The sequence below is a fragment of the Euprymna scolopes genome, chromosome 3, assembly GCF_053919585.1.
Source record: "Euprymna scolopes isolate OS-2025 chromosome 3, ASM5391958v1, whole genome shotgun sequence".
NCBI classification, from domain to species: domain Eukaryota; kingdom Metazoa; phylum Mollusca; class Cephalopoda; order Sepiida; family Sepiolidae; genus Euprymna; species Euprymna scolopes.
The window spans coordinates 28,010,246-28,027,879 of NC_136484.1; the positions used below are offsets into that span (position 1 = coordinate 28,010,246).

General features: G+C 32.8%; 1 protein-coding gene across 1 annotated transcript in view; it reads right to left on the reverse strand.

Moving 5' to 3' along the window:
* The window catches only part of LOC145254336 (uncharacterized), a 392,524-nt gene that overhangs the window by 194,606 nt on the left and 180,284 nt on the right, over window positions 1–17,634 (reverse strand). Inside the window, exon 2 of the mRNA XM_080113016.1 lies at window positions 4,264–4,452. Within this exon, the coding sequence (XP_079969142.1) occupies window positions 4,264–4,452 (189 nt within the window). The remainder of the gene's footprint in view (window positions 1–4,263; window positions 4,453–17,634) is intronic.

A 17,634-nucleotide genomic window follows, 5' to 3' on the forward strand; every position in this document is an offset into this window, starting at 1 on the left:
TCACAAAAATAATCGTTGATCTTGAATTTACAGCGAAACTAAGTTTCAGAAACGGGTTCACAAAAATAATCGTTGATCTTGAATTTACAGCGAAACTAAGTTTCAGAAACGGGTTCACAAAAATAATCGTTGATCTTGAATTTACGGAACATGTTTACATTATCATTTGTATGTCATGAATTTAATATTTTCCAAATTATAATATAAAATCGCTGTTGGACCTAAAGTCCTATCAGTTGAGCTCACCTTACTAGTTTCCTGTAGGCGTGAATTGATTTACTTTTCATACTGAAAAACAATATCTGCTGTAAATAATTAACCGAGCACAAGACCAGAGTAGAATTTATACTATTTTCATAGTTGAAAATATTTTTCGTCATCTTAGCTGTCATATTCACAACGTTTCGAGCGTGATACGCTTATGCCTTCTACAGACGCTATAAAACACACGTTTCTGAAACTTTTATTTAAAAAAAGTCTTTGTGTCAAAATATAATAACAGAAAATAAACTTGTGGCATTATAAGTCAAGTTAAACAATGGAGTTCTTTTTATCGAAGTGAGATATATAAACCTTATAAGTTCAGTCTGCGTTATCTCAATGGCGTAATTATCTAACAGTGTAAAGCGAGTGATTGAAAGGGCATTCTGGATGAACAGGTCGTTGCAGTGACAATGCTACGAAGACAATTTATCTGACATGAGATATTCCAAGGCATGGAAGACAAAATTAGAACATTTTTCGTGGAATGAATAGTTTACTTAAAATTTTGAACTTCGGCGAATGAAACCTGGTGTAGGAAGGATAGTACGTCGGCCGACACATTAGAAATAATACAACCATGATAGGAGCAATAGTTACGAAGATGTAAACAGTGTTATTAATAACAAATGATTGTATCACAAAATGTAGTCAGCTAAGTAGAAATTTCCCAACGGCATATTTTACCTTTTTCGTCTCATTGAAGACATATTGCCATCTGGAATGTAAGAGGATACTATTTGGGATCGTCTCTAATAGGGGACTGTGGAGAGTTAAGCAGCAGGATGTTTGTTCATATTACGTTTAAACGTTTGCAGGTTTATACAGTTGGGGGCGCAGGAAACAAGGCAGGAATCCCAATTTCTAGCAGTCCAATGGAAGAAACTGTTAGAATAGAAGGCTTTCCGACATCTAGGAAACTAAATAGTGAAACTATAAGATTTCCATGCTTGTCGGCTAAGTATGGGGGTATGTACGTTGAGGTAGCACAAGTGCTATGAGTTAATCAGAGCACATTCGATTAAAGTACGTGTAAAACAGTCATAAGGATGCAACATTGCGGCGATGGTGCAGAAGTTGGGGCTTGATCTCTATTGGAGATGTATTAAATTTAAAACTCTTTTTGAACCCTGTCTAAGAATAAGAGACTAGTGTTAGATGCACTAATCCAGATGTGGCCACAATACTCCACCCATGAGCGAAGACGAAGAGTGTTTTGCTTTAAATATCTATCTATCTATATTCCTATCAATTCGTTTTTCTTTTGTGTGTATTGATATTCATAGTAAGAACCCCTTTTTTCTGTTTATTTAAAAAGAAAATACAATTTTCTTATATATGGGTTGTGGAATTGTATTCACTAGCAAAAGATCTAGCTAATTTGCATATTCTTTTAAACATTCATTTTAATTAATTCCCTATTAATTTCTCCGGTTTTCTTATGGGATGATCATCTGTAGTTAACTATTACGTGTACTTATATTCATGTAGATATTCTACATGATTTATACTTGCATAATATTTGCGTGAACACAAAACTTGTTTCCATATATATTTATGTATACGTATGTTTTGTTTAATCTATAAAAGTGAACGTGTTTGTGTATCTGTGTGTCTGTGTGTCTGTGTGTGTACATTTCCCTACACAATAACTCTGTCAATTTTAGTCTACAGACTCGAAATTTGATATACATTTGGGAAAATCTTTGTAATCCGTCTTCGGCCAGAAATTTGCCTGTTAAGGGGTCAAAGTTCAACGATTTGACCTTTGAGAACTCTACCAAACTCCTCCGCCAATTTTGGGTATAAACAATTGAAACTTTAGATATAGGTTCCTTGGACATGCATCTAACTTAATAACTTGATTTGAGTCCAAAGCAATAAATGTTAAGGGGTCATAATAGGGGTCAAAGTTAAAAAAAAATGACCGCTATTTTTTTATTTTTGGCTCAACATAGACCTCCGAACACTCGGGCAACGCCGGGCTGAAATGCTAGTATATATATATATATATATATATATATATATATATATATATATATATATAAGTGAACGTGCCTGTGTGTGTGTCTGTATGTGTACATTTCCCTACCCAATAATTCTGTCAATTTTAGTCTACAGACTCGTAATTTGATATACAGGGTACTGAGATTTGAGAAAATCTTTGTAATCCGTTTTCGGACAGAAATTTGTCTGTTAAGGGGCCAAAGTTCAACGATTTGACCTTTCAGAACTCTACCAAACTCTTCCGCCAATTTTAGGTCTAAACACTTGAAATTTTAGATATAGGTTCCTTGGACATGGATCTAACTTAATAACTTGATTTTGAGCCCAAAACAATGAATGTTAAGGGGCATAATAGGGATCAAAGTTAAAAAAAATTGACCGCTTTTTTTTTGCTCAACATACACCTCCAAACACCCGGGCAACACCGGGCTGAAATGCTAGTAGGATATAAAGATATAGGTATTAGCCCGCCACGAATATAAGAGGATCAATAATATTTTAACTCGCCTTGTCGTCAGTCACGATACATGAATATCAGAATGGTTTTAGATTCAGTTCGAAATTTCCACATAGTTACTCTCGTCATTTTATTTTACTTCAGTCGAAGTTCTCAGAATTAAGAGAACCCCTTTCTAGGGCTAAAACTTGACCTCTATATAAGATACATATTCGAATATTCCAGTAAAGTTCTTTAAATATATAATAGTATACAGTTCTTGTGATCTTTTGACCTCGTTAGATTCCAGAACAAGAATTCACCTTGTCTGGTGGCGTACCCAGCTTCGAGCTGTTTTTTTTTTTTTTTTTTTTTTTTTTACACAGTGATCACCACTTATCAAGGCCCGGAAGCCACTCAGGGATAAGGGTTATTACAAGCTGTTACTTAAGATAGTATCACTTGGAGAAGGTGTACCATTCCTCGTAAAAGCCAGTATGGGTTAGCCATACTGAGGTCTTTTATGGGCCGCGAATACTATGTAATTTTGAATATTTAGTCAGGATTTACTGGTAAGGAAAAGTATCCTCAGGCCAGGTTGTTCTTATAAATCTTTGTATAGACACTCGAAGATATTGTCTAGTAGACATCCAAGTTCTTTCCTGTAGGCATTCAAGTTGACTCCTGTAAGCATTCAAGTTTACTCTGACTACGACAAAATGTGCCTGGAAAACCGGGTTTAACAGAAGTTGGATCGTTGTTTGGACGGTACCCACTCCTGTTAAATATCCATAGCAATTATCCGTTTAGCTGACATCATTAAAACCTAGAACCTAGAACCAAATGAAACTTCCATCAACGGAACATCTTTGCAAAACCTTCCAACCTGTGGAACATAATGATATGAGAATGCTTCCCTGCTGACCCAATATAGTCGTCTTCAATATTTGTTGAGATGATCTCTTATGTGTCTTAAATTCTGCCCTTTTCATCCGCTGTCTCCAATCTATACATAGTATTGTTCTACATCCAGCTGACAATCTCACCAACCCTTTATATTCGAGTTGCCTTTCAGCTTTGATTAGTGGTCACTCATTATTCTGTATATATAAAAATATAGATACCAATCTGACTATGAATAAATATAAAATAATATATATATATATATATATATATATATATATATATATATATATATATATATATATATAAATGAACAAAGCTTCTTTCTTAGAACTGCACGCCTGTGGAATTGTCTTCCATTTTCCTGATGTCCAGCTGACTACAATATGGTTGTCTTCAAGTCCAACGTAAACAAGTTCTTGATGAGCCGTTCCACTTAAGTTAACAAATTTACCGGATTTCCATTACTAACGATTACTATATTGTCCAATTGACTACTCTTAACCATTACCCTCGAGTGGTCTCTGGGCCTTGAAAAGTAGTTATGCCTATGTAAAAAAAAAAGATGACGTGTCATTCTCTGTTGTCCACGTGTAAGCATAAGCACCGAGGCACGCACGTACACATCTACAGATAATGAAACATGTATGACTTACGCAGTTGTGGCATGTCCAAAAGTCATCGCCTATTCGGTATCCAGCCATGGCCAATGATATTCCTTGATTGTTTTTTATGTACAACTTGTTTACACAGCTCTTGTGAAAAACCAGTCCGCACACGGAACATGGATAGTTCTTGTCCCCCGTGTATACACCGCAATAGTCACAGGCATTCTCAAGTGAGTTCTGAAAAAGTAAAAAAAAATATATATATACTAATTACGATAATGACACGAGTAATATGATAAGATAGATTAAATATATCACATTTATAATAATAAAATAAAATAATAAACTGGTAATAGGTTTATAATATATGTAATGAGATCGATGAAAATGATAAATGAAAAGCGGTGATAACATTTGATCTAGTGGAAAATCCTCTCTCATGAACGAGGAAACAAAATATGATCCATAAGTATTCGCACTCGTTATTTATCTAAATGTATTTTTAAAACAGCCAAATCTTTGTTTCCTCTCGTCACATATTTTTCTAGTGTGGTAAGATGATATATCATAAATGAAGAACATATACTACACTAATATCCTCAAAGGAGGAGGGAAGGCATGGGATGTTGGTATCATGGCGAATAAACATATCACACTGCATTTCTAAAAAAAAAGAGGAGTCAATGCCTGGGAAAATGACACTTGACGAACAAATACATATTACACTATTACTCAAAGGAAAAGATAATGACTGGAAGAATGGTTTCATGAAATCAAAACCGATATTACACTCCTCCCCACACACACAGAAAGAGATAATACCTGGGAGGATTGTATCATGACCAATCAAACGGATACTATACTGTTCCCGCTTAAATTACGTAACAGTGTGGTTTCGGTTTCAAGCAAAGATATACTACATCTTCATTAATAATAATAATCATGAAAAATCATAAAAATGTTAGTAATTTTATTTTTCATACATTATTATTCCCCCCCCCCCGGTGGTCTGAAAGAGGAAAAACACCCCCATCGTTAACATTCATTAGATGATTTCTTTCAGAATTGATTTAAGGCGTTGAAGTAAGGTGTTTGTCAAGATTACTATTTATTTTTTTCGCCTTTTATGCATCAAATGAAATGGTTCCGTCCGAGAACTAGTAGGCACGTATTTTACTCGTAAACTGCTGCTGAGCGAGATAGAAGTATATATATTTATTTAGATACTAGCAGGGGTGGGTTTGCCGAGTCGTAAAATATGCTTAAATATATTTTAATTCATACAAAATTCATATTTGTTATTACAGAACCAATTCTATATTAAACATTATATACATACATACATGTATATATATATATATATATATACATATATATATATAGTACTGTCTTCAAAAGTTCAAAAAATGACTTTTGTGCCATCAGATAGAATCAATACCAAAGCATTTAGTGCTCCAGTCACGTTCCTCATCGTTTGAGCTATCTCGACAGATTGATAAGAACGATTTGAAATTAAACCCCTTCCAGCTATGAATTGATTTGCGCATGCGCAAAAGTAATAGAAATACGGTGGCAAGTTGAAATAACCATTTTTATATTCCACCTTACCGACGTATTTCTGTACGCGTTATTCATCCATCCAAACAAAGATTTTACTCGTTATAAACCGTCTTTGGTGTATGATCTTTTTTATCGATTAAATGTCTCCACACACAAGCACACATAAAACATCTACTGTTTTATATTCATATAGATATATAAATATAACAATTAATACACATTGATCTTTATTATAGTTTTGATGACTATAAATACATGAAAAAGAAAACATGTCTGTTTATCACCGTTCAATGTTACAATTCAACTGTCGTTTAATTCGTTTTAAACAGTCCTTCAATGATATTATTCTTATTTACAACGTAGAAAATATATATATATTTTATATATATATATATATATATATATATATATATATATATATATATATACAGAGAGAGAGAGAGAGAGAGAGATAGATAGATAGATAGATAGATAGATAGATAGATAGATAGATAGATAGATAGATAGATAGATATTGAATGTATATATAAAATTGGACGTTATAACAAAGATGTATAAATACGTATTTGATTTTGAAGTCTTCTTGTTACTAGATTTCTGTAATTAATTTTATTTGACGCTATTAAATCTTAATCAAGTCAGGATATTTGTGATTTTAGATTTTAGTCTTTGCGTGTGAGAATATAAATACAGAAAACATCATGTTTATACAACAAAACCTAAATGAGATGTGGATATGTGGCAACATTAACGAGTTATAAACAAAAGATTGAAAACGTTAGAAATATGTTTTACTTTATATATATATATATATATATATATATATATATATATATATATATACATATATATATACATATATATATATACATATATATATATATATATATATATATATATATATATATATATATATATATATATATATATACATGCTAAAGAGACAAACCTGAATGTTAACTATACTGTAGTGTACGGTCTCTCTATACGGGAGTTTGCCATGTCAACCTGGCATGAAGACACTTTTCCCTACAAATAAACCCTGACCAATTATTAACCGTCACATCGTATTCGTAGCTGAAATAAGATTTCCTTGGTATTGCTAACTAACATTGACTTTTACGGAGAATAGTGATGTTACTTCAAGTAACCGCACGAAGCTAGATAATCTACTGGACTAGATGATTTCTTGTCCTGGAATCCAGTAATATCAAAAGACCAAATAAGAAAGATATACTATCAAAAATTTAAATGGTCAATCGGGGAGAGGAAAATTGTTCCGAACTTCTTACTAACTCAATGTTTAAGATGTAAAGGAGAACTTTAACGGAGTATTCGAATATCTATGCATCTCATATAGAGATGAAATGTTAGTCCCAAATATTGGTATAATAGAGTACTGGCAGGGGTATGCAAATGTATGCGAAATGACGTCACTGATAATGAAAAATACTATAAAAAGGAGAAACAAGTGTTAGAGAAGGAGCATGTTCAGAATCACGTTTAATTCAGGACAATACAAAAAAGAAGTTGAAGTTCTTTTCTGTTCTTTGTCTACTTTGCGACTAGGGCTACAACGTGTTGGATTGGATGTTATATTGGGGAACCTTGATTTCCAAGCACTTCAACTGCAGTATAATGAAACAATGAACTATTATGAAGACCAAACAAACTTGGTCGTGGATATAAATATTAATTGGATAATAATTGTATTTATTCTTTAAGGAGGCTTCAACTCTGCTGAATGGATAAATTTTGTGTTGCTATAATTCAAAGTTTTTGCCTTAAACTGTAAAACTATGCCATTCAAGTTTAAAATGATAATAATCAACTTCAAAACGGACTTATTCTCAAGTAAAAAAAATTAATGAACTTCAAAATGGATCAATCAACTTCAAAATGGATTAATCAAATTACCAATGGGAAATAACTTCAAAATGAGAAATAATCAACTTCAAATTGAGAATTAATATGATACAAATAAATTTAATATTCATTCTTTTGTTTTTTTTTCTTCAAAAGGATACAAAATAATATAAACATTCAAAATAAATGTATTTAAATTTTAATATCATCTAAGTTAATTACAGAATGAAGTAATGTATTTCAGATATAAAGTCACAGGGGAAATATTAATAGGCTGGGAAAGCATCGCTTATAACTTGTCGAGGCACAATTCTTTAATTGAAATCCCAACAATTGAGTCTGCAATACTTCTTTTACGTCAGCTTTTATGATTGACCAAACATTTTCAATAGGATTTCGCATTGGATTATAAGGAGCAAGCTTTAAAATTTCGTGTTGCGAAAATTCATCCTTCCTTGAAGTTCTTCAATTGAAGTATAACAAGGGGTGTTATCAATAACTAAGATAAAACCCCTTTCATAAATTTCATTCGCCTTTCTAAGGCACTCGCTGGTCCATTCCTTTGCATCCTCTTTTTTGAAAGAGTCTCTTCTAATTTTATGATGACTTAATCCATTGTTGCTAATACACCCAATCTTGAGTCTTATTTTCTCTGGATCCGGCTGCGATTGTAGTGCACTTTGTGTCTTTTTTAGAGGGACCTTCTCTTCTTGAAATATGAAAATTAAAATTAATTTCATTCATATAAAGTATTGACAGACTTTGGGACTGAGATTCTAATAAAGCTACTGGGTAATCCTTTCATTTCGCCTCATTGATGTTATTATTGGCAGCTTCTGGTTCATAATGAACCTCTTTTAAAGTAAAGGCCATCGAGTCCAAGTATGTTGTTATGCACTCCTGTGTCAAACGAATCTCATAATTTTTTTATTAACTTATTTACGATGTCTTGAAGTGTGACCCTAGAAGAGTCTTCGGTTAATTCAGTAATAAAATTCTTGTGTAATTATATATTTTATTGCTCCTCCCATAAAGTCAATCTTATCAGCACTCTAGTGTATACAAAGGAACTCTGTTAGCAGAGGTACACCAATTTTTCTTGCCAGGCCTTTCCAGTTTCCTGCTGCGGCATGTGCATCTAAAATTGGGTCCTTTTATCGACAGTTTTCTTGAGGTAAGTCCTCTTTGGAGCTGTTGCTTCTACCGCTTCTTTTGTAGAGGTTTCTCCGGCATCATCATAAAACATCATTTTTGCTGATACAGGACTTTCTTCTATTAGATTTACCCAATACGTTCGTGGTCTCCAAGTTGTTTGTATTTTGGAGGTTTTCTTCATATATATATATATATATATATATATATATATATATATATATATATATATATATATATTGTAGAATTGTATAAGTCAACTGAATGAAAGGAATAAATTATAAGATGGTCAACATCACGAATTTTATAATATAACTTTTTGTCATTTATTCTCTATATTGCTCTGTAATTACACTGAACTTCATTAATAAGGATTGATATATAATAAGAAAATATATTTCTACAAATATATATATATATATATATATATATATATATATATATATATATATATATATATATATATACTTAATGAAGACGACCAGTCAATTTTCTAACTCATGGCGTAAGTAAATTGAAAAAAAAAATATCAATTTACTAAAAAATATCTCAATTTGAATTTGATTGTCCATTTTTAAGCTGATTAATTTTTTCACTTGAAAATGGACTGAAAGTCCATTTTGAAATTGATTATTTTCATTTTGAACTTGAATGGGTATAGAATGCAAAGTTTTTGCCCTAAAATTAGAAAACTATAATTCCAAGTTTAGCCTTAAAATTGAAAACTAGAATACAAAGTGTTTGCCTTAAAATTAGGAAATTAGAAACTTAATATAGCGTGATGATGCATACTATATATTTTCTTATCTTTGCATATGGCATTGACTTAATCATTGGGTTTTAATAGTAATTGATGACTGATATCCTATGTTCGAGGTTCGAGTTATTTAGTCGGTGATATATAGTCACCCTGATGAACCTTAAACAAGACAAAAAAGCTTTGTGCCTGAATTTTTAAAATGAAGATTGATAATTCATATTATTTAAAGTATTTGGACTACTAATATCATCCTGAGTGTTACTCGCAAATGTTTCCGCCGATATAACTTTCGACCTTCTTCATATGTATGTTGTCGAACCAGGGAATCTTTCTGTAAAACTCGGAAATATTTTGTCGAACTCTGGACTCTGCACAGAATTCCGCACGAAGCATTGATTTTACCAGTTATATATACGATATATCGATATTTTAATTGTGCTCCGTAATCTTATCGAAAAGAGAGGGATCTTTAACTTTTGTTTATTAAAACTAACATTAAAGAAGAACTAATTAAGTAACTTTTTTCGCGAATAACCGGTAGTAATGTAAATTTCAAGCATTTGTATTTTGCTAACTCATCTGACCAATCGCTACGTTTGTTTAAAATCATAAAATGTGATTGGAGACTAAAAATCACTACGTTTTGAAAGTATTCGGTTCCAACGCACAATAACACTGAAATGACGTCGCCATTCAGAAAACAGACAAAAATTAAAGTCAAAAGGGATTTATTCTCCTTTCACTGGAAATAGATGTTCCATTTTTTTTTTATTTAAAACTGAATGAATTATTTTCTATTTCAGCAATGAATACAATATATTCCTGTCAGGTTTTCGTGCTTGCAAAACAATTTAATGAGATAAATAATTATTAAAATATTTAAATTGTATCAATATCTATCGAATTTATCGAGTAAAGATCACAAAAAGACAAACTGGTTCTCATTTTTAGTAAATATAAAAAATTATTTTGTGTTATAAAATTTTGCTCAATTCTTTTATATAATAAATGAATCGTTTTATTTTTGTTTTTTTATTTGAAACGATTTTTTTACTTTATAGTTTCGATGTAGTATATTCGTTAGTTGGGAAAGTCGGGGCATAAACTTGAAATGTTATATAATATAATATTTATGTAGCTACAGACACAAGTAAGATTACATGTAATAAATGTACATTAGACACGTGAGATTACCAGTACTGTCCGTTTATTTCGATCATTATTGAATATCATGTTGCCTTCTCACATCGGCCGTTTACCATTGAGTTTGTGCTGATAACGGCTACTATCACAAAAATCACTTTCACTTAGGAAATCTTCTTGAAGTCCTTGCCTTAAGTACCCATTGTTTTTTCTAGAAAGAATTCTGACTGGAAAATTATCGGGGAAACCAATGCCATTAATTGAATCTTTGGATTCATATGATATGATTACTATTATGGTGCGTATTAAGATTTACAAAAAAAAACATATATAAAAATGCGGGAGTTAAAATATAACTTTGTAACAGACTGCGTATGAGTGCATGGGAAAATATAAGCAGAAGCTGTAAGATAGTTGGCTTGCGACGATATTATCAACAGTAGCCGAAAACAAAGCACATATGCAAATTAGAAAGTGTGCGCGAGCTTGTGCGACAAAAGAAAAAGGAAAAAAGGACACTGCGTGGTCGGGAAAAGAAAATGCGGTTAAAAAAAGATAGATGAGTAAAATCGAAGACAAGAAATGGCTGTCTATGGCCGGCGTGAAGTAAAGAAAAAAAAACGCGTTTCAGGTGAGATGGACATACCACACTGTAGTGGTAGCGACAGACTTTCAAGCCGGTGTCGAGACGGGGAGAAAAAAAAACGGCAATAAATGACTTGTGTTAAAAATAAAGAAAAGCCGAGTCGGATTTATTTATTTTTGTTTGTTTGTTCCTTTTCAATGATGCCGGACGACGTGGGGTTCGAGAGAAATTTGAACTGTAATGAACACAATTCGAACGTAACGGTCATGTTACAACTTAAGTCTATATATCTAGATATAGTAATAGGTATTTATTTGTTTCCTCACGAAAGCAAATTAAACACAAGGTCGTTTTTAATGTGGGGGTGCCAGCTCCCCCAAAAAGGGGGTACTCTGGCAGTGTCCAAATAAATAGCAATTGTCTGATATGAAGAGTTTCCCCGCATTGATCAAACCTAATTGCCTTCAAAACGTCCCGGCTCGGAAGGCCAGGCGTTTGCGTTACCTATGCAAAATAAGTATCTAGGAATCGTAATAGAGAATACGTCATTTCGCGAAAGAGATATCGAGTATCCGCGGATATGTTGAATACATTGTCATAATGAACGATATTTGAGTGTCCACGAACCCAAACGAGGAGGAAATATTCCCAGCATAAAATGAATACACAAAATATTCCAATGTTTATATATCTTTGAAAAGCTTGCCAAAAATGTTAAGATACTAACACAACGTCTTGGAGGAAAAATTCCATTTCTAGTGTTCAATCGCAAACATTGACCCGAAGCGTTTTTTCGAGTCACATCAGTTCAGCTCGAAGTGTTATATTGTTAATTTAAGAGAAAACACCAGAAAGTAAAATAGTCGGTTAATATGATGAGTCGATTATAATGGTCGATTATTATAATTGTTAGATAGAAAAATGTTATCGGTGGAAAAAGTTATGTTAAGTTGAAATATTTACATTTAATTGTTCTTGGGAATATTAACTTGATATTAACTTGATGTTAACTTGATAGGTAGAATTTAAGCTAACGATAATATAAACAAAGATACGTGACAAAACCCCGGTAATTATCTTTAGTGATGATGTAATCGGAAAATATAGATTTCGAGACGTAGCTTTTTAGTGACGAGAGAAATCAGTTCAATACGCAATCCGTTAACGGATGAACAAGGGATTTGGGACTTTGACGCCCATGGAAGTCAGAAGAGGGCGACTTAGCATAATGTAATTGAATACAAAGCGCACCAACTCTGGAAAGTAACCCAGCAGGAATAAATGAAATATCCATATATATATATATATATATATATATATATATATATATATATATATATATATATATATATAAGACACTTTATTAACTCTCCAATACTAACGATTACTACGATACTATCCCATTAATTACTCTACACGCAGTAACCCTTATCCCCGAGTGACTTCGGGGCCTTGATAAGTGGTGACTACCTTGTAAAAAAAATAATAATTCCGGCCTTGGAGCTTTCACTTCTCGGAGAAAAGCACTTTTGATTTCAGGACGCGTGGAAGGAAGATTTAAGGTATGATCTTTTGCTGGTGTTTCCACCAACAACGATGTTCGCCTCTTGTTCAAACCCTGTCGATAAACTGTGAATATATGTATACGCACAATAGAGAATACCAGAAAATCACAGATCAAAACACGATTAAAACAATCATGAATTTTATATGTACTGCTATAGATACACACAAGACGAATCACATATCAGCACGTTTAACATTCATAAGTTAACAGAGACTCGTTATATATATACACCGGCTACACTACAGAAGCATCCTTCAGGCCTATTAATAAAAACATAACTCAGGACAGAATTTGAAGTGATTTATCGCTTCAGCAGATTAAACAAGGTTAGATGAGGGTTGAAAAGCCAGCGGGCTAGAGGAACTGCACCCTGACCTACAAAATGTATTCGTAAGCATTCCCTGATAAAAGCGCATCAAGCAATTAGCAATAACCTAACCCTTCTCTCAAACAAAGACGGTAACTAAGAGGGTGGATATCTTAAAACTCCACAAAGCCACACTTAGTTCGACATAATCAGGGCAACCTAAATTCAAAGTAACCTAGACTCTGGTGGAGTGATTGTCGAGAACGTATCCTTGATCAAGGTATAGTTTGAAGTCCTGTTTGGCATTCCGTTGTATTGGTATTGTTAGATCTCACCAGCTGTTTGCTAAAGTAAACGCTAAATTTAACACATCTGATTTCAACAATAATTTTAATCGCTATATAAATAAAAGAATCTGTGTAACTAACTTCCATTGTAGAATTGATTGTCTTTTTCTGTTTAATTAAGAGTCAAACTCTATACTTTCGAACAACCTTGACAAGTAAGAAAGTTGTAAGTTCAGTTGTCGGTGAAAAGACGTGAGGCGCAAAACAGCTGATTTAGGTGTGCCGCAGGCTTTGTAAATTATGCAAGCAAATAAGTAAACATTCAAAATACTAGCAATCAACGTATTATTTGGATTCTTCGGACTACTGTTCACATCTTGAATGCTATTTTCACAAAGTTTCGGTCAAGGTTACCTCTGACTTTCTTCAGGTAATCTTGTCGAAGTCGGGAATCTGTAGAGTAGCAAATAAAGTACTTGGTTGGATTCAGTTGTAAAGTTAAACTCTTCTGGGGGTTGAATGTTTAATCCTTAGTGTGCGTGACACTCAAAATACAATTACGAATTACTTAGAACTCCAACCAAGTCATGACTAACGGAACGGGGACATGTTAACATCATGGATTAAATAAGGAGCTCCACTCGAAATTCTGTGCAAATTCCCAAGTTCAACAGAAAGATTCTTGAGTTCGACAGAAAGATTCCTGTTTTCGACAAAAAAATCCAGAGTTTGATAAAAATATTTCTGAGTTCAATGAAATGCACCTGAAGAAGGTCGAATATTACATCGTTCGAAACGTTGTGAAAATAACACTCAATACGAGAACAGTAGTTCGAAGAATTCAAATAATACGAATAATTAATTCTCGTCTAAAAAATTTAAAAAAACTTAATATGTCATCAATATAAATAATAACTCCAAATAATAGTGTTTAAAATATTATAACATTTATGGGGAGAAAATGTTTATTTGAGGATGTTAGAATGTGTGTGTGTGTGTGTGTGTGTGTGTGTGTGTGTGTGTGTGTGTGTGTGTGTGTGTGTGTGTGAATGGCGTTAATATGAGAGTTTCTATGTAAGTGAAATATCTTTCGTGCTTGAGAAGAATTTGTTGAATAGTATATGTGAATTGGTTTCAGAGGTTGTCACAACCGAGAGTGGTAGTGGAGATAAACTACACCTCCCTAAAAAATGTGTGCATCTCAAACAGGTTCTGACAACCAAGTCCAGCTTCTGACCTTCTCGTGTGGTTTGGCAATATTCTTAAATAAACTTTGTATCGGAATGTCTTTGATAAGTATTGATAATCGATGATCAAAATAATCCGACGAAAGAATGGAACAGGTAGTTTTGATCAAAATGAACACCTTACACAACCAAACATCACAAATACATTTGAGAAGTTTTATTACCACACAAGCCGAAATGCTCAACATATAAAATCAACAACAGGTGCCTTGATATGAAAGGTGTGCGCTCGAAATGAATGTTTATGTTTAAAGCACAATTTCACCATGATACTTGACTTTTTATTTTAAAACTTAAATTCAAGCCATTATGACCATAGAAGCAGTAAGGACAGGCATATTAACCAACAGATGGTTCTTTGACATGACAAGTGCGCGTTCATTATACTTGACTTTTGCATTTTGAACTTTAAATCAAGCCAATATATATAAAAAAGATAATTTTATAAAATCAATAGGTTCTCTACAGTGCAATGTAGACCACAATGTATGGTGGACTAAGTAACTGCGAGAGGCATGTGAAGCTTCCTCTCGGTGCACTGCGATGCGTCCCCAACTAGAGCAATCAATCAATTGATTTGATTGAAAATGGGCGATTTCACCGATGACAATAAAAATATGGGAGTGTGAAACATTCGTTGATCATCATTCAATTTCGGGCAAGGTCGAGTCTCCTGCTAGGACACACACACAGACACACAGACACACACACACAATATATATATATATATATATATATATATATATATATATATATATATATATATATATATATATAAGTTATGAAAATATATATGAAGATTAAGCTACACAGAATTTTCATCATTGTAAGGCTTCCTCAGCCTAATCTATTGAATTGATATTACCGTTATTGAGGCTGCCCGCTAGCTAATCAGATTATTTGTTATTCCTGCTTCTGTTTTCACCAACCAATCAGTGACCTTTTATCAGACAAAGATCGACTAACTCCTATATCACATTTTTTTGTTCATTTTTGTAGATGGTGAGTCATCTTTCTTTGTGTATTAAAAGGTGACCTCGTAATAACCTGAGTGTGTTTGAATACGTTTTCATTATTTTTCATTTATTTTATTTTACATATAATATGTGTGCTTCATTCCATAATAAAGACCAATATGTATTTATTGGTATATAAACTATAGGTACTCTCACCCTGGCACGCAAAAGTTAGCGAGTAAAACACGTATGGTTTTGCTTCCGGACGAAACGAGTTCAAGTGGTGGGTCGGGGCGAGAAAGTAGATAGTAAGTCAGGTTAGACTTAATAGCCACCGAAATTAAATTTAGACAAAAAATCCATCACTACATAATAAAATGTCAGCTGTGTTTTTCTCTCTTGTTTATTTATTATTTGGTTAATCAGAAATTATTATAATAACGGATGTACAGAAAATTATATTACTGACGAAATTTTATGATTTTGTATGAATATTTTAGTGATATATAATAGGTTAATAGCGATTGAAAATACTGGCGAAGCATAATTTTCTCCATATTTGACGGAGAACGTACACTAATAGTTATATTATACTTCCTTATCTTTTAATTGAAAGCTGTAATATTTTTTTACACAGGAATAACCACTTATCAAGGCCTAGAGGCAACTCGAGGATAAGGGTTAATGGGGTATACATTAGTCAATGTGATTATAGCGTAGTAAACATAAGTAGTGGGGATTTTGTAAACTGGATTACTTAGAGGAACGGTTTATCAAGAACTTGTTTACATTGGACTTGAAGACAATCAGATTGTTTTCAGCTGGAAAGCAGGAAACCTGAAGAGAGTTCCACAGGCGTGCAGTTCTAAGAAAGAAGGTTTGTTCATGGAATCTGCATTTAGTTTTAGGTACAGATAAAGAGTGTGGGAAATTATTGATAGTGGTTTTGGCTAGACAAGTGTTTTTCGTGAAAGTTAGCCGAGGGGAGGGGGCGATAGATTGCAGTTCAGCTGACCATTTGCAATGAAAATAACTATAAAGCATAGACAGGCTCGCAACGTGTCTTCTGTGGGAAAGAAACTAAAATTGCATCAGATTTTGCCTAGCATTTTTTGTTTTAGTTTTTGTACTATATCATTTGTTTGTAATTGAAAGGTCAAATTTTTATTTGTTTATTTCTTAGATGATTTTTTTTTTTCATGATATAATCGTCGTAGACAGAAAAATCACACTTTTTATCTTTGGAAAAAAAATTATTTACGGGAAAAAGAGGGATTTCTTGTAACTGTTTCTTTCAAAATAATCTTTTGACCAGTCACAAAAATGTATCGTAAAATAAAATAAGTAAATTTCAAATATCTTAGAAACAATAAGCGAAATTTGTACATTTATTTTAGTCACAATTAAATATATGTTTTTAATTTAAATATTATTTTTACTGAAAGATATAAAAGCATCCAGATTTTGAACGAAACAAGAATCAAAAACTGCCCGAAGTCGACTGATGAAACTCAGTTGAAAGTACTCGCAAAACACATCCAAAAGAAAAAAAACCAGATGGACGAAGACGACTATAGAACTTTCTTATACAGATTCCACCGAGAAATAAGAACGACAATTCAGAAAATTTTAAAATTACAAAAAAAGTCATTAAGTAAAAACACTCCGTGCTATTTAATAATACTTGTCTGAATATATATATATATATATATATATATATATATATATATAGTAAGTTATAAAATTTATATGGCGATTAAGCTACACAGAATATTCCGCGTTTCATCCACTTTAGGATTCTTCAGGCTTATGCGCAAATTCTGTGGTTGCTTGTCGTTTTTATATGCTCCTCTTCTATTGAAAGTTTAGTTAGCCAATCAGCTTTCTAGTATCCACCGCGCCCTTCCTATCAGCCGGTAGTCGAATGGAAAATAATAAGACAAGCTACCACGTGTAGCGACCTACACGACCCATGTAGATTATGCCTT